General features: G+C 32.6%; 1 protein-coding gene across 1 annotated transcript in view; it reads right to left on the minus strand.

The window, feature by feature from the left end:
- Nucleotides 1-23,003, minus strand: part of LOC139492086 (cation-independent mannose-6-phosphate receptor-like) — a 57,624-nt gene that overhangs the window by 17,468 nt on the left and 17,153 nt on the right. The window contains exons 14-29 of the mRNA XM_071280225.1: nt 15,435-15,606; nt 14,730-14,906; nt 14,059-14,280; nt 13,250-13,436; nt 12,422-12,721; nt 10,571-10,764; nt 9,968-10,048; nt 8,748-8,970; nt 8,021-8,392; nt 7,503-7,563; nt 6,415-6,562; nt 5,771-5,894; nt 3,262-3,384; nt 2,458-2,720; nt 1,138-1,350; nt 105-254 (exon numbers count right to left, since the gene is read on the minus strand). Of these exons, the coding sequence (XP_071136326.1) occupies nt 105-254; nt 1,138-1,350; nt 2,458-2,720; nt 3,262-3,384; nt 5,771-5,894; nt 6,415-6,562; nt 7,503-7,563; nt 8,021-8,392; nt 8,748-8,970; nt 9,968-10,048; nt 10,571-10,764; nt 12,422-12,721; nt 13,250-13,436; nt 14,059-14,280; nt 14,730-14,906; nt 15,435-15,606 (3,010 nt within the window). The remainder of the gene's footprint in view (nt 1-104; nt 255-1,137; nt 1,351-2,457; nt 2,721-3,261; nt 3,385-5,770; nt 5,895-6,414; nt 6,563-7,502; nt 7,564-8,020; nt 8,393-8,747; nt 8,971-9,967; nt 10,049-10,570; nt 10,765-12,421; nt 12,722-13,249; nt 13,437-14,058; nt 14,281-14,729; nt 14,907-15,434; nt 15,607-23,003) is intronic.

A 23,003-nucleotide genomic window follows, 5' to 3' on the forward strand; every position in this document is an offset into this window, starting at 1 on the left:
TTTTTGTTACAATTGTACTTCAATCTTTACAACTTTATAAGTGTCCATTATATATCTGATCATACATTTTACAATAACATATTTGATAAGGTTTAGATTTATACCTGTTCAGGACCTGGTTTACAGTTGAATACAATCCTAGTTGATGCATTCTGTTTGTCATTTGAAGGACATTTATTACCATGTATATATACTAATGTTATCTTTCCTGTCTTTGTGTCGTTATATGGTCTGGCTTTTAATTTCCCCAAGCTCTACAACAGATTATATACATGAATTATAATAATTTACATTCTATCTACTGTGGATTCAGTTATTTTCATGGGTATTAATTTTCGTGGATTGACGAAAAATTGCATTTTTTGTGGATATTTGATTTTGTATTTTAGCCAATCTCTGCATACAAAGCCTATAGAAAACCTATAAATCCTTGAATATTTGAATTCCTAGTTCATCTGTTCCCACGAAACCCATGAAAATTGGTATCCAACAAATTATAATGAATTCACAGTATAGTATTTTTTTACATAAGCTTTTCCAGTTAGGTTCTTAGTGTCATTTTCAGAGTGACTTAAAAAATAAAATATTTAGTACTTTCAAAGAAATGTTACAGTTCTTTCTACTGTAGCCAACATAAGAGTATCGTAGTCATTTGAATATTTATTATCCCTGAAAAAATCACATGAAGGAGAATTTCATATCAAGTAGAATAAAACAATGAACTTTATATGTATGTTTTCTACCAATAAATCTATTAAAATGTACATTATTCTTAATTCTTGATTTTCTAATGATATCAAAATACTTACGATAGTGTAAAGTCTTCTTAAATCCAATAGATATAATTAATTATTGAAAAGTTTAAATCACACGCATATACTGTAAATTCAGAAATTATTATGCACATTCATTATTACAATTTTTAATGAATAGACAAAAATTTGAGATTAAATGCGATTTCCAGAAAAGCTGCATTCAAATAAAAGCATCAGATATATATCAGAATGTGCATTCTTATCAATACAATATTGATCCAGTCTATTGTTTGCATTACATAAAGACCTAGCAATAATTTTTTAATTTACAATATTTATCTATAAATTTCTGATAAAGACGGAAAATACAGTTACTACTTACAATAGGTTTACTCCCTGCTTTGACAGAACAAGCACTTGCTCCTGGTGGACACAAGGTATCATAGATTGGGTTTAAAGGTTCACACACATTGATATAAAATGTCTCATTTGTGGTCTGTGATGAAGATGGTAAGACCAAATGGTGTCCAGATCTCTTAATTAAAGGACTTAAGTCCAAGGTTTTGTCCTTTCCTATATCAGCTGTGCAAAGTATCTGCAATAAATTTTATACTTTATTTCAATGAATCTGAACATCTCTGAAATCATTACAGCCATTTCTCAAAACATACCTCAGTCTAATTCTTCCAATGATGACTTTAGCAGTAAAAACAAACAGAATGTTATATGCTGACTTCAGAATATTAAAATGATATTAACAGATTTTAATATTCAAGGTTGCTTTCATTAATGATACTCCTAGCTATGATATTTGCCACTGGATGTTAAGCAACCAACAATCAATCAATCCTAGCTATGACCATCAGAAGCAAAACGTTAAAGATACCATACATGTTTTGAACACTGTATTTGTAAGAAATAATAATTACTGTGGATTCATTTATTTTCGTGGTTATCAATTTCATGGATTGCTTAAAACTTGCATATCTGTGGATATTTGATTTCATGGTTTTGTCAAGCTCTGTATACATACAAATCCTATTAAAAATATGATATTCATTGAACATTTGAATTCGTGGTTCACCTGTACCCACAAAACCCACGAAAATTGGTATTCAACATATAAAATTGAGAATGGAAATGGGGAATGTGCCAAAGAGACAACAACCCGACCATAGAAAAAAACAACAGCAGAAGGTCACCAACAGGTCTTCAATGAAGCGAGAAATTCCCGCACCCGGAGGCGTCCTTCAACTGGCCCCTAAACAAATATATACTAGTTCAGTGATAATGAACGCCATACTAATTTCCAAATTGTACACAAGAAACTAAAATTAAAATAATACAAGACTAACAAAGGCCAGAGGCTCCTGACTTGGGACAGGCGCAAAAATGCGGCGGGGTTAAACATGTTTAACGAATGTTAATGAATCCACAGAAGTCTTATAGTCAACAGAACAGGACAGTGGTTGGAAACACTGTTTAAACTATATTCTTCCAAATTTTTTCCCCACAATTTTGAACTTGACAATATTTGCAAGGAAACTTAAGAAACAACATAATGGAGATAGAAATAATCCATTTCTCCTCCCCTCCATAAGAAGTATTCCCCCTTTGGTCGGGTTGTTGTTCCACATTTCCATTCTCAATTTTATTTCACACTTGATCACTACAAAGACATAGACAATATTATAATTCAAACCTTTTCTTCACAAGCTAGTTCAGTTTTCCAGTGAATAAAATATGTGCAATCATCCGATTCATCAACAAACACTGGTGTTCCCTGTCCTGCATCTTTAGAACACACAAAGTTAATTACAGTATTCCTCTGGAATGTGTTGTGATGACAGGAAGTTCCCCCAGTATAATTTAACATCAAGATTCCATCATCTAACACCAGCTGACTGTTAGCATTCCCAGCATTCCATTTTCTCTTCAATCCGCCCTTTTCTTTCTGACAAGCACCTGTTATAAAAGTAATAGGTTATGATAATAACTATAATCTATACAGATATATAAACACATACTTATCAATTTAAGCCTGCACAACAAATGATTTTAAATAACCTTCAATAAGATGGTACAAACTTAAACTAGTAGTAGTAGGTGTAGGGTGGCCTAAGTTGCAACTTTCAGTCATTTTAGCCTTTTACCACAAAGGTAGCTGTTAATATCTCAGGTGCTAAGTGACCTGTGACGGCAATTTTACTCATATGTAGACATTTTACCTATATCAAAATTCATCAATCTTTAAAACTATTTATAAACTTGAGTTGACTCATTTCAAAGACTTAAGAAATTTTGTTTTCATTCAGCTACACTGACTTCTTGCGAAGTGGATGGATCAAGCTTAGTGAAAAATACTTGCTTTTAAATTCTCTTTTACTTTTTTTATTTTCAAAAAATAATGAAACTTTTATCTTATTTTCAGTGAATTTATTTTCAATTTTTATAGTACTGATATAGAACTTTTATCAATATTTACTTTTCAAGTTTAAAACCTTACCAGAGGTCCCGACACAGTCGGAAGTCTGTAAAGCCTTACAGATCTGTAGATCAAATGTATGGCCTCTCTTGTCTTCTAATGAGAAACCTTTCTTTGATAAACCATTCAAATTGAAGACATGACCTGTAAAATTATTCCAAATATGTTATTATATTTAATACAAGAGTGCACACGCTGAAATGTCTCGGCTTTACTAATCATTGATATTATGTTGATAGTCCTAAATATAAAGCTTTATTACATTTGTCACATAAACTTAACATTAACAAAGATAACTAAACAAAGACCAATGAACCATGAAAATGAGGTCAAGGTCAGATGAACCATGCCAGGCAGACATGTACAGCTAACAATGCTTCCATTCAACAAATATAGTTGACCTTTTGCTTATAGTTTAAAAAAAATAGACCTAAACACAAAAACTTAACACTGAGCAATGAACCATGAAAATGAGGTCACGGTCAAATAAAACCTGTACAACTGATCCATAGATCATAAAATATTTCCATACACCAAATATACATGATATAGTTGACCTATTTCATATAGTATTAGATAATAAGACAAAAACTCAAAAACTTAACTTTGACCACTGAACCATGAAAATGAGGTCAAGGTCACATGACATCTACCCGCTAGACATGTACATCTTACAATCATTCATACAACAAATATAGTAGACCTATTGCATAAAGTATGAGAAAAACAGACCAAAACACAAAAACTTAACTATAACCACTGAACCATGAAAATGAGGTCAAGGTCAGATGACACCTGCCATTTGGAAATGTACACCTTACAGTCCTTCCATACACCGAATATAATAGACCTATTGCTTATAGTATCTGAGATATGGACTTGACTACCAAAACTTAACCTTGTTCACTGATCCATGAAATGAGGTAAAGGTCAAGTGAAAACTGTCTGACGGGCATGAGGACCTTGCAAGGTATGCACATACCAAATGTAGTTATCCTATTACTTATAATAAGAGAGAATTCAACATTACAAATAAACTGAACTTTTTTTTCAAGTGGTCACTGAACCATGAAAATGAGGTCAAGGACATTGGACATGTGACTGACGGAAACTTCGTAACATAAGGCATCTATATACAAAGTATGAAGTATCCATGTCTTCCACCCTCTAAAATATAAAGCTTTTAAGAAGTTAGCTAACACCGCCGCCACCGCAGGATCACTATCCCTATGTCAAGCTTTCTGCAACAAAAGTTGCAGGCTCGACAATAAACCAACATTAAGTTGTAGATTATGTATGTACTATATATGGTTGTTGTTGTTGTTGACATGATACATAGTACATGATAAATGTTGCATTTTTATTTGTAAGTGTATGACTGGCAAATATAAATATAAGGACAACTGGATTAAATGTAAATTGACAGCAACCCAATCATAGATTAACAAATAGTCTGCAACAAAAGACTAGTGTCTAAACAATATGTTGAGTTCTATACGGTCTTACATATAAGCTTAGAACTGTTATAAACAATTCAGCAAAGACCATGAAAAATCAATTCAAAATTCCCTAGATGACAAAAAAAACAAAAAAATATATTTTTTGATATTTTTGTCACTTTGAAGTGGTTTTTAAATACTTAGGTCAAGGAGTACATGATCAATATATTAATTGTATTGGTTATGAAAATGTGAGTACTCTTAGCAATTGTGTCATTATGTTAGTTGTCTTTCATACTTCGTGCCAATCAAATGAGGATTGACAATACCAACTGATATTTACTTTTTAGTTCTTATTTAGTCAATACTATATCTACATGTAATTAAAATACCGCTGGATTAACAACAACGTTTTAGTGAGCTGCAAGTTTATTATGCCGACTAGTTTCACCAATTAGATCGGCGTCTTCAGGACCCTGAAGACGCCGATCTGATCTTGCAGGGTCCTGAAGACGCTGATCTAATCGGTGAAACTAGACGGCATAATAAACTTGCAGCTCACTAAAGCGTTGTTGTTAATCCAGCGGTATTTTATTTATTTTTTTATTAACAACCCTGCATACCATCGGGTATCCTCTTTAGTGACTCTACCTTCACTTCACCACTCAGGCGTTGGTTCAGCAGTTTTTTATTTTTTATTTTTTATTTTTTATATCTACATGTGTAATTATAGCAAACTTTAGTGGTTTATTTTAATTGTATGATCTAATTTTAATACACATCTTAAAGTCAGCTAATGCATGAAATGTCCACAGCATAAATGAAAGGTAAACAAAACTGAAACAGTTTTAAAAAATCAAGGTGTTCTTTTTTTTGTTGAGAAACTGACATAGATCTGCAGTCTCACTCTTCTTTCTTTGAAATATGTCTGTGCAAAAAGATTTGTCTCTGAAATAACATGCCTAGGACTTGTCTTCAAAATCATTTATCCAAAAACAGACCATGAATGATATCTTCTGAAATTTTTAAAACATTAATGAAATTGTAAGGAAAAAAAATATCATCTGGCATGACAGAAAGATTTAACTGACCTGTTTTTGGGTTGGTAACAGTACAATTGTTTCCCACAGTTTCTGTGATAGGACATCCAGCTTCTGTAGACCATACAAAATGGTGTTCACAGCCAACTCTAAAATGTCCACCAGGATGTGAGTCCTGAATAAAACCAAATATAAATATCAGCCAATGAAAACCATGTCATGCCCTCAAATTTGACTTCCAGTAACCGGTCATTCAAAAACAATTTATAAGGGTGGCTATAGCTATTTGCCATCAGGGCCAATATCTATATCAGACCTTGAAAACCCAAATTTGACTTTCACTAACCTGTCAATCAAAAACATACTTTTTTTTTAAATTTTCATTGAATTTGTTTTGAATTTTTGTTGAAAATATTTTAAATACATAATCTGATATATCCATTCTTTTTTCTCCAGTATGAAAATATGTGATAAATATAGAATATGACATGGCATTTTCCATAGTGGCCCTGGTATCATCCCTCGACCCATTTCAAGCCCTGTGTTGACACTTTAGTATGGCTATACTCACCTTAACTGACTGACTACAGTAGAATATAACTCGGGTTGACACTTTAGTATGGCTATACTCACCTTAACTGACTGACTACAGTAGAATATAACTCGGGTTGACACTTCAGTATGGCTATACTCACCTTAACTGACTGACTACAGTAGAATATAACTCGGGTTGACACTTTAGTTTTGCCATCCTCACACAATTCTCCATTGGTGTAAAATAACTCCACTTTGCCATTATCAACTAAAACCTGTTGTGCATTGACTTCACCAAGGTTGTGATATCTGTAAATATAATCCCAATCAGCTCAAAGTCATTATCATAACCATTAGTTACAAGTTTACTCTAAATCTTTTCATCCTGGAATTTACCCAATTTTCCTACAATAACATGGCTGTCATTTTCTATTGCTGGTACAAACTGGTATTCAATGGATTAATCACCATCCTTAAGTGAGTAAACAGTAAATTTTAGAACAAATACAGCTTATCAATTTTGCAATGGCTTAGCAAGTCTTAAAGCCCTATCAAATTGATCTGTTGACCATTATGGGTAGGATAAATAACTAACTAGACTCAGAGTTAATAAGGCAGTACTTTAGTTTTATATACAGTTACAACGTCATACCCGTAGCCAGGGGGGGTCGGGGGGTTTCGGACGAACCCCCCCTTGAAAACAAATAAGCACTGTTAAAGTCGATGTTCTGTTCGAATTGTGACTGTTAAAGTCGAGTTTGTTAGTCCAACGAACCCCCCTTTGGAAATTCCTGGCTACGGGCCTGAACGTCTTCATAATACAACAAAGTTTATCTTATAAAATAAAAGATCTAATGATCTAAGGTATGTACAGGATATGTCAAGTGTTTCAAAGGAAGTTTTAAGTGGTGGTTTTGACACATAATACCTATAGGGGTTTGGAATATTAAGCACATGCTTGAACCACATTAATATGTAGAAGAGACATATTGTTCAGAAAACAATTTTGATTAATGGATGTAGTTGGTTCTTGCATTTTCTCAGTTTTTTCAAGTCTGCAATTCATTTGAAAAATCAACAAACTCTATGTATTTTCATAAAGAATTGTCAGGTATTATAATGGCATTGCTCCTGGACTACCTATTCTAGTTGAAGCATATCTAAGCCTTGATAAAGACATATATGAAAAATTTATATTTAGATGAAAAATACACAAATAGGCCTTTTAAAAAGAATAAGTTATACTTACGTATTATTTGTACTTTGATAATCAATTTCACATGCTGCTGAATTAAATGGACAGATCTGACCTGTAATTTTAAACATTATTATTGTAGTACTTTACATGCATCAGATGTCATAATTGTCATAGAAAAGATAATGTATTTCCCCAGATGACTGCTGCTGTTACAGGGATAACAGATTGTTGTTTAATATTTTGGCCTAAAAGCTAGGGGCATATTTCTTTAAAATCATAAATAAAAAGCCAACACAGATTTCTACTTATTCAAATTTTAAAATCTGACCTTGTATATTGGTCTTCATAAATTGGATTCATCTTCAGGAGAAAGTATACCAGTAAATAACTATATATTGAAGGAACAGCTTGTTTATTGCTGTTGCTTATCTAGGTAGTGATTGAGAATTCTTTGAGTATGAGCTATTACTCACAACAAAATAAAAAGTTACTCTTGCAGTTTATCTGAGTATCTGTAGATGTACTATAACAAATCATTGGTTTCAAATACTACACAAACTTTTGTTTACCTTTCTTATGCACTAGACTTCTGCAGACATTAAAGATGTACTTCTTCTTTTTAGTGTAATCAATATACTCATAATTGTTGTCTGTCATAGCTAGAGTTGAAAGGTCAAAAGTCTTCCCAGAAACTGAATCCTGTGCTGTACATTCTCCAGTTCTAAATGGAGGACAGGCATATCTGGTTGGCCATATAAACTGATAGATACAATCAGATGTTTCATTGATAAAATGTGGTCCATCTCTTCCAGTAACAGACTGGTCACATGAGAAAGTAATGATTGTTTTCCTTTTGAATTTACCACTATGGCATGGCTCTCCCTCATTGTATGTAAGAGTAATCTCCCCTTCATCATACACCAACCCAGCATTCACATTACCTGAAGGTAAATAAAGAATAATTATCAATCATAATTTTTACCATATTAGTCAGTACAGTAATAATTATCAAATATTGTTGAGCAGAGCAAATAAATCAAATGTTTATTACCAATTTATTCAGCACTATGTAGCCTTTTTATCTTTCCTTGGTTTTTTTTTTGAAAATTGTACCAACTTCCAGGAACTAGTTCAGTATTAGCTCCAATAAATTGTAGAGTTGATTTTTTTCGTACCAAGCCGATATTATGTGTTACTTGACATGAATGACAGTCTCTTCATTCAAACTTCAGAAATTTGAGAGCAATGAATACAGTATTTAGCATATAATGCAACACTTGGTAACCTAAAACCTACCTGAATCTTTATGGAAAGTTTTATCTGCTGGTTTAGTTTGACAAACAGCTGTATTAGATCCACAACCAGTGTTTGCTGTCTTTACCCCCTGACAGATATTCAGTAAGTAGGAGAATTCTCCAGCTGTCACATTATAATCTGTATCTTTCTTCAGGATATTCAGATCAAACTCATAGTTGTACAGTGTGTCAACAACTTTGCAGTCCTTTCCTATTTTTGATGGCTGAAAATTGAAAAAAAAATTAATGCTTTTACTACATAATATCAATGTTACATCTTTTAATCATCAACTTTAAAAATATGTTAAACATATTTTTAAAAAACAATTATACTATGATTTTTTATATATAGCTATCTTATTCAATTACTAATACTACATTTTCGAAGCCACTTTAAAAGTGAAAAATTAAAATGACCTGTTTTTAAGATTCAAGTTTGTCAATTCATTTCAAATAACTTTAATTAGCTGAAAATAGAAATATATTGAAAAATTAAACTCTTTATTAAATCATAAATAAAATCAAAACTGGTGCTTCACAGGGCGCAGCTTTATACAACCGCAGAGGTTGAACCCTGAACAGTTGGGGCAAGTATGGACACAAAATTCAAGATTGATACAGCTCTGAATTTGGATTGTGTTCAAATTTTGACATAATATGGGTTTCTGACACAAAACAAATGTCAAGATCCTACAAATCTATTGCGCAATATTGTGCAATTAAAGATTTCTTCTTCAAACTTTTCAAAAATTTGGAATTTGAGAAATTTGGGAAAAAAAATTTGAAAACTACTACCACCACCCCTTTTTTTTTTGCAATTAGTCCAAAACCTGACATTTTATTATACAAAATTTACAAGTAAGGTAAGGAGGTAAATTCGAAGATACCTAACATTGTATGTTAAATGTTTCTGAATTACCTCCCTTACACTGCTTTTAAATTGTCTTAATTGTCCATTGACCAAAAACATAGTTTTCCCCTTTTTTTGCCCCTCATTCCAAAACATTTTGAGCCATAACACCCCAAAGTCAATACTAACCATCCCTTCATGGTATGGAAACTTGTGGTACAATTTCAGAGAGATTCATACACTTAAACACAAGTTATTGTTTGAAAACTACTACTTTTTGCAGTCATATAAAAACATAATAAGAAATACTTAATTTGAATGGCCTATATTATCTAAAACCAGTGCATATCAAATAGTAGAATTTTCCTTACATTTTGTTTACATGCACTTGGTGTCATCCAATGGAAAATGTATTCACATTCCTCTGTCTCGCCTTCAAAAACAGGGTCATGCTAAAATTTAGAATGTACTCATCATAAGTATTTCATAAATCATATAATATCATAATATCCTACTGGATCATAGTCAATATTTAAAGGCAAAGAGAAGTTTCCGATACATTGAATGGTTCTTTTTAAATTGTGCTATAAGGTGACCTCAATCATTTGCATATAACCATAGAATTAAATGGTTCAAGATCTACCAAGCATTGGATATATTATGTATTTTAACTGCAGCTTTTTGATGCCTATGAGTTTTAATCTTGTGAAAACAAATATAGAGATCAAGCTTTTGTAGCCAAACATAAAGGTTAGCTTAGGGAGTAAAGAATTCTGGCATAATGGATTGATTTTTAATTTTTAAGAAACATCTGTGCTCATTCTGGCTTCATTTTTATTTAGAAAAGTTTGATCTAAAAATAGAACATGTATTTAAAAACATTTTGCAAGAACTGACAGTCAATGATTGTATGATTGAATATTTACATTTTCTTTGCAAATATAGTGAACATAAGTAGAAAATGTCACACCAACCTCTACTAATGAACACATAAATGTTATCCTAGTACTTCTATGTGCTTGTCTTTTTGTACCAGCATGACAAATATCTCCATTTCTGTATCGAATCACTAAAGTACCATCGCCAACCACTACTGGTTTAGACTGTATGTATCCCATGTTAAATGACCCACCATGTGTTGATACCTGACATCCACCAACTGGACCTCCTAAAATAAACATAATTTAAAGCATGATTTTAGTTTGATTAGACAATAAAAGTGTGTACAGTGAAACCTGTCCAAACCGAACACCCACGGGACTTTGCGTTTTGTTCGGTTTTCACAGGTGTTCGGATTGTAGAGGTAAACGGAAGTCGACACCAAAATAATTTCAGCACTTACTGACAAGTGATAATAGGTGACACAACAGACGACTATTTATTTTCGTGATGATATAGATGTAAGCGTAAAAATATAAGTAGATAAAGATAGACCTATTGGTACATTTTTGTTTATAAATCAAACGCCACTCCGTCAATCACGCTCGTCGTTGTGAAACTACAATGTATAAATCGTTCAATGATGTCCGACGTGGAGCAATTTTGCTTTTCATAATTATTTTCTAATCCATTAATTCACTGACCACTTCGTATTCCAAGTCACTGTCAAATGACGATTCCGTAGTTGAGTCGAGATCGCCATTGTACACACGAGTTCTCGGACTAAACTTGCCACCCGCTGACTCAAACTCCGGACAGTGATCGTTTCCGTTCCGGAACTGTTTTCCTTTACTCCATCAATTAGTGTAGAGTAGTATTCGGGCCCGTTTGCGGATCGGAACTGGAACTGCCGGGGAGTTTGCCGCTGACTGATACTTCGCAACACAATAAGAGTGAAACAACAGCAGGGGTCCAGTTGTGTCCAGTTTATTCTCGGACTTTATCGTTGTTAAATAGCTTACGGAAGTCTTCAGGAGCATCCGAATCAAATATATAGGGCCTCTAAAGGTAAGCCGGCAATCGAAAGCCATTGACCTTGTCGTGTTGCATGACTTCCTAATCCAGTGAAAGGCTTTTAAAGGGAAAGTTCCTTTCTTGTCATTTTTGGCGATGGGGGCAGTTGACCAGTTTCTTTACAACATAAATCATTTGATCACTGAATACATGGACACAAACATGCTAATTAGTTTGTCATAACAACTCACCAGTTAATTTAACCTCAAATACCCTCGGGGATACTCTGTCATCCTGTGTATGTTTAATGAAATCATGAAAATATAAATTAAAAATAACTTTTTGTTTTGATTGCTATCGATCGATTTTGACAGGTAATTTTTAGATACATATTTACTATCGAGCCTTCAAAAATCGTTCGGAATTCGATGTTGACAGGGTTCGGTTTTTTCAGGTTAGATTAACGTTAATTGATAGGGAAATTTTGTGGGACTTTGAAAATTGTTCGGTTTAAACTGAAATTCGGTTTTATCAGGGTTCGGTTTACCCAGGTTTCACTGTATTATAAATGCAAAAACAAAATTTTACAATATTATTGTTTATCTTTCTTAGATTCTGAGCTTGTTTTCAAACTAAAACCCAAAACTATCAAAACTGAATATCAATCTACAAAACCTTTATCTAATTTACCTTTCATATAATGTTTTTAAACTTGCATAAATTGCTATTTTTTCAAAAATGCAGAGAAAAACAAATTTCCAAATTGGCTTGAAAAACCAAATAAAATAGTTGCAACAGTAATTAAAGCAAAGACAAAGAGTAAAATGTAGCATAGAATATAAAACTGATTTCTGATGTACAACTATTATGCTGCTTCATGAAAGATATTTTATAAAGCATCATACAAACTGAAAAATATTAAAGAAAATTACCTGGACATGAAGTTCCCTGTATTGTGTTTATTGGTCGACAAACATTGATATAATAGGACAGATCTGTGTGACCTGGTCTTGGATCTGGTACCTTCCAGTCATGTATTCTAGCTAGATTAGACAAGTCATACTGGTGTCCAGAACTATCCTGAGCTACACAATCAACAGGCTGTGGACTGCATGCAAGAGCAGTTTCAAATTTGAAGAAATATTTCTCCTCCTCTTTCTTTTCAAATATAGGTACTCCATATTCTATATCTTGTTTACATAGAAACAGGATAATTACCTCTGTCACTTTACCTTAAATCAGAAATAATTATTGTTATTCTTTTAAATCAGACATGATTAATGTAAGCATTCAATATAAACAGTCAAACAATTTTAATACGTTGATTGGTAAATTTTCTTAAACACTCCATTTAAAATACCAAGATGGCATTTGTGTTGTTGGGTTTCTGTATAAAAAAATAATTCTACTTTCATTTGGATCAACAGAAAGTGTAACTGCCTACTATCCTTAATGGGGTACCAAACACCTTGACTATAATCAATTTGGCTTGGTTAATTTAAATTTTGACAAAATATTTGCTTTTACCCTTTGAAAAAAACACTTTCAAATTTTCATTGGATATATAGCAGTTTGACAAACACAAATTTTGATCATTGATAAGCCTAATATTTCCTTAACAATAGAATGTGATTCAAATTTTCAGCTAATTTTTACAGAGTTATCTCCCTGTAGTGTTATGTACCACATTAAGATTCTGTAAGGATGAATTTTACTACCCTTTATATTGACAAGATGGGTTATATATAGTCTTTTGATACCTGTTGTGCCATTTCTTGCTCCATAATAATTAAGAGTCAGTTGTCCATCATCAGAGAAATACAGTTTATAATTATGCATATTGGCTATTCCTTGTTTAATGCCTCCAGTCTTTTCTTCACACATTGTAGATGAGAAATTCATTGTCTTTGCACAATTGGTTGTAGAAATTTCTCCACATACATTTATCTGAAAAAAATACATGCAAAAAAGGTTCATCACAGGTCTAAAATGCTAAAAATCATAAGAAATGTATGTATATAATCTATATTGTCCAGATTGTTGAATCTATAGGTGTCTGCCCAGAATTAAAAAGTTCACAGATTTTAACAGACTTATTTAATGGGTGATGCTTGGACTAAAAACCATCTTACATTTCAACAATTGGATAAATGTTCTAAAAAGTAATGCTCATTTATGGTATTAATCAACTTATCTTGTTATACAAATATGCTGTATGTATCACTGAAATGGGATCATCTTAATATAATATGATTGTCAGTGAAACAGTTATCCATCAGAGGCCATAGGATGTGGATGTAAGCCACTATATGTCACTGATCAGCCTTCAACAATGAGCAAAATCAGTACCATTCGGTAAGCTATAATAGCCCCAGGAATGAGAAAATGTGAAACAATTAAAATGAGAAAAGAGCAAGCCTTCTTTAGGTTAACTATTAGTTTAAACATATCTTATTTGCAAATTATCACAAAAAGGATTAAACACAAGTTAGTCCAACTAAGATTGTCTTCTCCTAAGATACAATATAAGGCTTTCTATAATTATAATACTAAGCAATAATGTCTATACCCTATAAGTTGTTGTTTTCCCATTTGCAACATTCATAACTTTGTAGTAGTCGATGTCTCCCTTCTTTTTAAGAGGATTTAAGTTATACATGTATTCTGAATTAGGATCTTTCACTGTACAGGTATCTGTCTCTGCTATTGCTAGTGGACAGGCTGCTTCTGTCTCCCAGATAATAGACTGTTCACAATTACCTATCTGAACAGGAATATTGGGGCCTCTTGTCTGAAATATATAAATCTTATGAATTAATATACATATTTACAACAATGTAAAAGATTTAATTTGTGTGAGTTATAAATACTCTATAAGGAGATATGCATGACTGCTAAAGAGACAACCTTCAAACAAAGATTTTATATTTTTATTTCTACACATCTGAAGTAGTTCATCCTTCATCCTTTTTATAGTAAGAGCACTTTTATCAACTTGGAAAAATTCAGCACATACGAGTTGATGAATATTTATCTAAAATGAGCACATGTATCTTTCATTGAAACATTTCAAAAAAGTTTACTATGTCATCTCAAAGTAAGCAAGTACAATAAAACTATTGACCAAGATTTTTTTTTTATTATTGACTTTTTTGGTAAGATTGAAGAATAATTTATTAAAAGTATTTAATGAATATTTACAACTAGCATATAATTAAATAGAAATATTTAATAACATACCAATGCTCCTTTTGTACAGACAAAATGAATAGTAGTTATGAATGGTGACTTTTGTCCATTATCCTCTGTGCACAGTTTGGACTGTGTTTTATATTGCAGATACAGTCTTCCATTACCCTCAATCTGTGGACCTTTAGTTATTTCCCCTCGATCAGCATAGGAAGCATCTATCACTTCCTGTACAGAAATCAAAGTAATTTCATATAATGTCTATAATTGCTAAATGAACGATAATCATTCAAAGTTCAAGACTTCTTTTATTATCTGCATATTTAAACTGATCTGGTTATTCTAACCAACTGCTAGCATTATCATTGACAAAAAATTATCCACCAAAAATGTGTTTACCCTATAGTAGAATGGTTATAATGTATATTTGTAACACTTCATTTCAACTTTTCCATTAGTTAATCTTAGTTTTGAACTGGTTGTTTTTATCTTTACTTATAGAATAACTAATTGAAGAATTCAAATAGAGAAAAATATTCAACAAGTGACCGAACAAAACATTAATTTATGAATGCATGTTGCGCATAAATTAATTATCAGAGTCGTTCAGTCACAAGTTTTTTTCAATATTTGAATTCTTTGATTAGTTATTCTTTTTATTATATTGGCAAATATTTTTTTGTGAAATTAAAGTACATTGAAATCAGAGGAGTAATAATGTTACATTATATATCATATCTAAACTTTCATCCTTACCAGTCCATTTTGATCAAACTTTGATTGACAGGCGGCAGCAAAGGTGGCACATCCTTTACCTATCCCGACTTGATTGACAGGTCTACATACATTTATGTAGTACTTGGTTTTATGGTTAGGATTGTGGTCATCTAATATCTCCCAATTACCTTGGTCTCCAGATTTTGATAAGCTGTTTAAAAAAAGATTAGAATTTACTTTTCAATGTTATATCAAATCAAAAGTGCCAGTCCAGAAAAACTGATATAACCATTTTTCATTCCACTTTTGGGTCAAGAAAGTGCATACAAGATAACCACGTGTGAAATCGTTTGATCTTTGTTGAGATTATGCTGTCTTATCTTCTTTTATCCCTAAATGAAATCATAAAATTTCAAAATAAAATCTTGTTGCTTTGTAACCATGGAAATGTGACAAATGTTATTTCTTTGTAAAAAGACATGGCATCATAAATAAACATAACTAGTCAGAATGACAATCAACAGCCCACAAAAAAATAAAACACTAAACAAATATTTAGCTATGAGAATCTTACAATAAAGGGCTGCGCTTTAGCGCATAATACGCCCGTTGTTTGAAAGACGACGGGCGTATAAAAATGGCAAAAAAGACTACAATGACAATGAGGAGCACCAAGAAGATAACAGGGAAAGTGAAGATGGTTAAAGTGAAAGTTATGATCTAAATGAGGAAGTAGGTGATGAAAGTAAGGATTTCATTGATGATGAAGATAAAGATTTCATTGATGATGAGGAGGCCTCTTCTGAGAATGAAAATGAGGATTTTTCTGATGATGAGGACAGTGATTACAGTGAAGAAGACACTGATGATTAAACCTAGTTCAGCTTTTCAATATTTAGCATAAAAAACAAATATCATTAACATTGGCATATAACATAGAAGTCTTCAATGCAATATAAGGAAAGTGATATATGATTATGGGTTTTAGTAATTCTATGGCTGATTTCCAAATTTTATAGTAGTTTGAAAGAAGGTAATTTTCTTGGGGTATATTGCTCATAGTTAGATTCTGTTGAACACAGTAAGGAATCCATACTAAATTATACAAAGATGTATGCAAAAGTTGTTCAAATGGTGCTTAATATGGTGGATAATGATTATTACCTTTTTATTGTTTAGAATATTCACAAGATGATCATACTGATAAATGTTTAGGAGACTTGATTTCCTTATTTTTTTCATAAAATGACACCCTTTAACATTTAAGGAATATTTAGTCACATGTTAGGATTTTCATGTTGTCACTTGTTCACTTATTATGTGCTATTGTAGACTAGTTATGTTTTATAACATTTTTTATTGTGCTCAACCCTTCCACCGAAACCGAACTCTATAAAAAAGCTGCAATGCTAAGGTATCATTTGTGATTTCAATTGCAACAAATTTTAACAAGAGTAAAACATCCTATATGCAAAAACAGTATTTGATTTTTATCCATAGCTTAGATAGTAAAAATGTTATCATAAAATGATATATGCCTCAGGGAACAGTTAGTATCTTAGGGACTGCTAATGTGCTTTCATCCTTGCAACCTTTCAATAATAGTACAAACGTATGACATTCATGGAACCTATTTTTTACAAGAAATTTAATGTTTTAAATTGAACTAAAGATTTTACAAATTTTATGTTTTCATCAGATTTTATTAAGTATTATTTGTTACATCAATAGATATAAACAATTCACCACAGTTTCATGGACATTGGTGAAAGCCTTTTTGAGTTATTGTCCAAGTGTTGAAAATCCCCCCTTTTTTATGAATAAAGCCCCATAAATCCAAAACTTAGCATTATCATTGACTAAAAATTATCCCCCAAAAATGTGTTTACCCTATAGTAGAATGGTTATAATGTATATTTGTAACACTTCATTTCAACTTTTCCATTAGTTAATCTTAGTTTTGAACTGGTTGTTTTTATCTTTACTTATAGAATAACTAATTGAAGAATTCAAATAGAGAAAAATATTCAACAAGTGACCGAACAAAACATTAATTTATGAATGCATGTTGCGCATAAATTAATTATCAGAGTCGTTCAGTTTAATGTTTTAAATTGAACTAAAGATTTTACAAATTTTATGTTTTCATCAGATTTTATTAAGTATTATTTGTTACATCAATAGATATAAACAATTCACCACAGTTTCATGGACATTGGTGAAAGCCTTTTTGAGTTATAAAAAAGTTGGAATAAAGCCCCATAAATCCAAAACTTAAAATCTGAAATTTAAAAAAAAACGAAAGGGAGCTTACGTCAATAGATATAAACAATTCACTTAAGTTTCATGGAAATTGGTGAAAGTGTTTTTGAGTTATTGTCCTAAGTGTGGACGACGGACGGACAGACGAACAACGGTATACCATAATAAGTCCCGTCTAAAAAACGGGCGTATAAAAAGCCCAAGAATTCAATTTTTGTTAAAATCAAACTTAGTTTAATATTGGACCCTTTGGACTTTAATGTAGACCAATTTGAAAACAGTACCAAAAATTAAGAATCTACATACACAGTTAGATTTGGCATATCAAAGAACCCCAATTATTCAATTTTTGATGAAATCAAACAAAGTTTAATTTTGGACCCCGATTTGGACCAACTTGAAAACTGGGCCAATAATAAACAAGAGTGCACACGCTGAAATGTCTCGCCTTCTATACTAATCATTGATATTATGTTGATAGTCCTAAGTATAAAGCTAAGATTTATTTCAACTGTCACATAAACTTAACATTAACCAAGATAACTAAACAAAGACCAATGAACCTTGAAAAAGAGGTCCAGGTCAGATGAACCATGCCAGGCAGACAGGTACAGCTAACAATGCTTCTATACAACATTATATAAATAACACATAGCTGAGAGGGTGATAGAGCAGATTGGTACCCCGAGAAAACATTGTCAACCGCGGCGAAGCCAAGGTTGACAATGCTTTTTCAAGGGGTACCAATCTGCTCTATCACCCTCTCAGCTATGTGTTATTTAATTTATTATACTAAACGTCCTACCATTTTTGTCTTTTACAGATAAATTTTATTTCAAAAGGATTTTCTATGACGTCACGTACATAACAACGTTACGAGTATTAGAAATGTAAACAACAAGATGTTGGTTTTTTTTATTTTGACAGTTAAATAATAAAATTTGATCCAAAACGTCAAACTTAAGCATTGTATTCAACTACTTGATGTAAATTCAATCCATTGTCCTTTAAATTGTCGATTTTTGATTGGTTGAGACGAGAGGGTAACATTCAAAAAAAATGTCACCCTCTCAGCTATGTGATAGAGTAAAATGACACCCTCGTATTAGCCAATCAAAATATGGCATTTTAACGTGAAGTATAATAAATATAATTGACACATTACTTATAGTTTAAGAAAAATAGACCAAAACACAAAAACTTAACACTGTGCAATGAACCGTGAAAATGAGGTCACGGTTAAATAAAACCTGCTCGACTGACATAAAGATCATAAAATATTTCCATACACCAAATATAGTTGACCTATGGCACATAGCATTAGATAAAAAGACCAAAACTCAAAAACTTAACTTTGACCACTGAACCATGAAAATGAGGTCAAGGTCACATGACATCTGCCCGCTAGACATGTACACTTAACAATCATTCCATACAACAAATATAGTAGACCTATTGCATATGGTATGAGAAAAACAGACCAAAACACAACCAGGTGCTCCGCAGGGCGCAGCTTTATACGACCGCAGAGGTCGAACCCTGAACAGTTGGGGCAAGTATGGACAAAACATTCAAGCATGATACAGCTCTGAATTTGGATTGTGATCAAATTTTTGACATTACATGGGTTTTTTTTACACAAAACAAATGCCAAGATTTTACAAATCAATTAAAGATTTCTTCTTCAAACTTTTTAAATCTAAAATTAAATAGTTGACACAGCATAGGTTTCTGACACAGAATGAATGTGGTCTAATGAACTTAAAAGGTTTTTTTTGCCTTTGAGCAAATCACTATGCTGTTGAATATTAATCCTCTCAAAAAAATGTTTGAAGAAATTTTCTTTTTATTTATGAAATCTGAAATGAGAAAAATTTAACCCCCCCCCCCCTTTTTTTCACATCCCCGTTTCCCTTTTTCAAAACTGATATCAATTCAAATTTCTAATGGAGTTTGCAACAATAACTACTCATTTAAATACATCATAAAATATTAAGATGTAAAAAAAACTGCTTGTTATCACTGAATGGTAAAGATTATTTAAATTTATCAGTTGGTAGTAAAAATTGTATATACATTGTATATTGTATATAACAAAGATTTAAGTTGATTCTGGACAAAGAAAGATAACTCCAATTAAAAAAAATTCTTGCTATTGCACAAATAGGATATTTCTTGCTTACTATTCTGGACAAAGAAAGATAACTCTAATTAAAAAAAAATTTGCTATTTCACAATATTGTGCAATTAGATATTTCTTGCCATTGCACAATACTGTGCAATTGAAAAGACTTGCTATTGCACAATACTTAAAATAATAATTTTAGATCCTGATTTGGACCAACTTGAAAACTGGGCCCATAATCAAAAATCTAAGTACATGTTTAGATTCAGCATATCAAAGAGGCCAAAGAATTCAATTTTTGTTAAAATCAAACTTAGTTTAATTTGGTACCCTTTGGACTTTAATGTAGAATTTGAAATTTGAAAACAGGACCAAAAATGAAGAATCTACATACACAGTTAGATTTGGCATATCAAAGAACCCCAAGGATTCAATTTTTGATGAAATCAAACAAAGTTTAATTTTGGACCCTTTGGACATTAATGTAGACCAATTTGAAAACTGGACCAAAAAAACTTCAATAATCAAGAATCTAAGTACATTTTTAGATTCAACATATCAAAGAACCCAACCGATTCATTTTTTGTCAAAATCAAACTAAGTTTAATTTTGGACCCTTTGGACCTTAATGTAGACCAATTTGAAAACGGGACCAAAAGTTGAGAATCTACATATACAGTTAGATTCGGCATATCAAAGAACCCCAATTATTCAATTTTGATGAAATCAAACAAAGTTTAATTTTGGACCCTTTGGGCCCCTTTTTCCTAAACTGTTGGGACCAAAACTCCCAAAATCAATACCAACCTTCCTTTTATGGTCATAAGCCTTGTGTTTAAATTTCATAGATTTGTATTTACTTATACTAACATTATAGTGCGAAAACCAAGAAAAATGCTTATTTGGGTCCCTTTTTGGCCCCTAATTCCTAATCTGTTGGGTCCTAAACTCCCAAAATAAATACCAACCTTCCTTTTGTGGTCATAAACATTGTGTTTAAATTTCATAGATTTCCATTTACTTAACTTAAGGTTATTGTGCAAAAACCAAGAAAAATGCTTATTTGGGCCCTTTATTGGCCCCTTATTCCTAAACTATTGAAACCAAAACTCCCAAAATCAATCCCAATCTTTCTTTTGTGGTCATAAACCTTGTGTCAAAATTTCATAGATTTCTATTAACTTAAACTAAAGTTATGGTGCGAAAACCAAGAAAATGCTTATTTGGGCCTTTTTGGCCCCTTATTCCTAAAATGTTGGGACCAAAACTCCCAAAATCAATACCAACCTTCCTTTTATGGTCATAAACCTTGTGTTAAAATTTCATAGATTTCTATTCACTTTTACTAAAGTTAGAGTGCGAAAACTAAAAGTATTCGGACGACGGACGACGACGACGACGACGACGACGACGACGACGACGACGACGACGACGACGACGACGACGACGACGACGCAGACGCCAACGTGATAGCAATATACGACGAAAATTTTTTCAAAATTTGCGGTCGTATAAAAATTTAACTATAACCACTAAACCATGAAAATGAGGTCAAGGTCAGATGACACCTGCCAGTTGGACATGTACACCTTACAGTCCTTCCATACACCGAATATACTAGCCCTATTGCTTATAGTATCTGAGATATGGACTTGACCACCAAAACTTAACCTTGTTCACTGATCCATGAAATGAGGTCGAGGTCAAGTGAAAACTGTCTGACAGACACGAGGACCTTGCAAGGTACGCACATATCAAATATAGTTATCCTATTACTTATAATAAGAGAGAATTCAACATTACAAAAAATTTGAACTTTTTTTTCAAGTGGTCACTGAACCATGAAAATGAGGTCAAGGACATTGGACATGGGACTGACGGAAACTTCGTAACATGAAGCATCTATATACAAAGTATGAAGCATCCAGGTCTTCCACCTTCTAAAATATAAAGCTTTTAAGAAGTGAGCTAACGCCGCCGCCGCCGCCGGATCACTATCCCTATGTCGAGCTTTCTGCAACAAAAGTTGCAGGCTCGACAAAAACTTAACACTGTGCAATGAACCGTCCAATTGAGGTCATGGTCAAATAAATCTGCGGGACTGACATATAGATCATAATATATTTCCATACACCAAATATAGCTGACCTTTGGCATATAAAATTACATAAAAAGACCAAAACTTAAAAACTTAACTTTGACCACTGAACCATGAAAATGAGGTCAAGGTCAGATGACATCTGCCCGCTAGACATGTACACCTTACAATCATTCCATACAACAAATATAGTAGACCTATTGCATAAAGTATGAGAAAAACAGACCAAAACACAAAAACTTAACTATAACCACTGAACCATGAAAATGAGGTCAAGGTCAGATGACACCTGCCAGTTGGACATGTACACCTTCCAGTCCTTCCATACACCAAATATACTAGCCCTATTGCTTATAATATCTGAGATATGGATTTGACCACCAAAACTTAACCTTGTTCACTGATCCATGAAATGAGGTCCAGGTCAAGTGAAAACTGTCTGACGGGCATGAGGACCTTGCAAGGTACGCACATACCAAATATAGTTATCCTATTACTTATAATAAGAGAGAATTCAACATTACAAAAATTCTGAACTTTTTTTTCAAGTGGTCACTGAACCATGAAAATGAGGTCAAGGACATTGGACATGTGACTGACGGAAACTTCGTAACATGAGGCATCTATATACAAAGTATGAAGCATCCAGGTCTTTCACCTTCTAAAATATAAACCTTTTAAGAAGTTAGCTAACGCCGCCGCCGTAGCCGCCGCCGCCGTAGCCGCCGCCGCCGCCGCCGGATCACTATCCCTATGTCGAGCTTTCTGCAACAAAAGTTGCAGGCTCGACAAAAATCTAAGTACATTTTTAGATTCAGCATATCAAAGAACCCCAAGGATTCAATTTTTGTTAAAATCAAACTAAGTTACCCTTTGGACCTTAATGTAGACCAATTTGAAAACGGGACCAAAAATTAAGAATCTACATACACAGTTAGATTCGGCATATCAAAGAACCCCAATTATTCAATTTTTTATGAAATCAAACAAAGTTCAATTTTGGACCCTTTGGACCCCTTATTCCTGAACTGTTGGGACCAAAACTCCCAAAATCAAAGCCAACCTTCTTTTTATGGTTATAAACCATGTGTTTAAATTTCATAGATTTCTATTTACTTATACT

The sequence above is a fragment of the Mytilus edulis genome, chromosome 10, assembly GCF_963676685.1.
Source record: "Mytilus edulis chromosome 10, xbMytEdul2.2, whole genome shotgun sequence".
In the NCBI taxonomy this organism is placed as follows: Eukaryota; Metazoa; Mollusca; class Bivalvia; order Mytilida; family Mytilidae; genus Mytilus; species Mytilus edulis.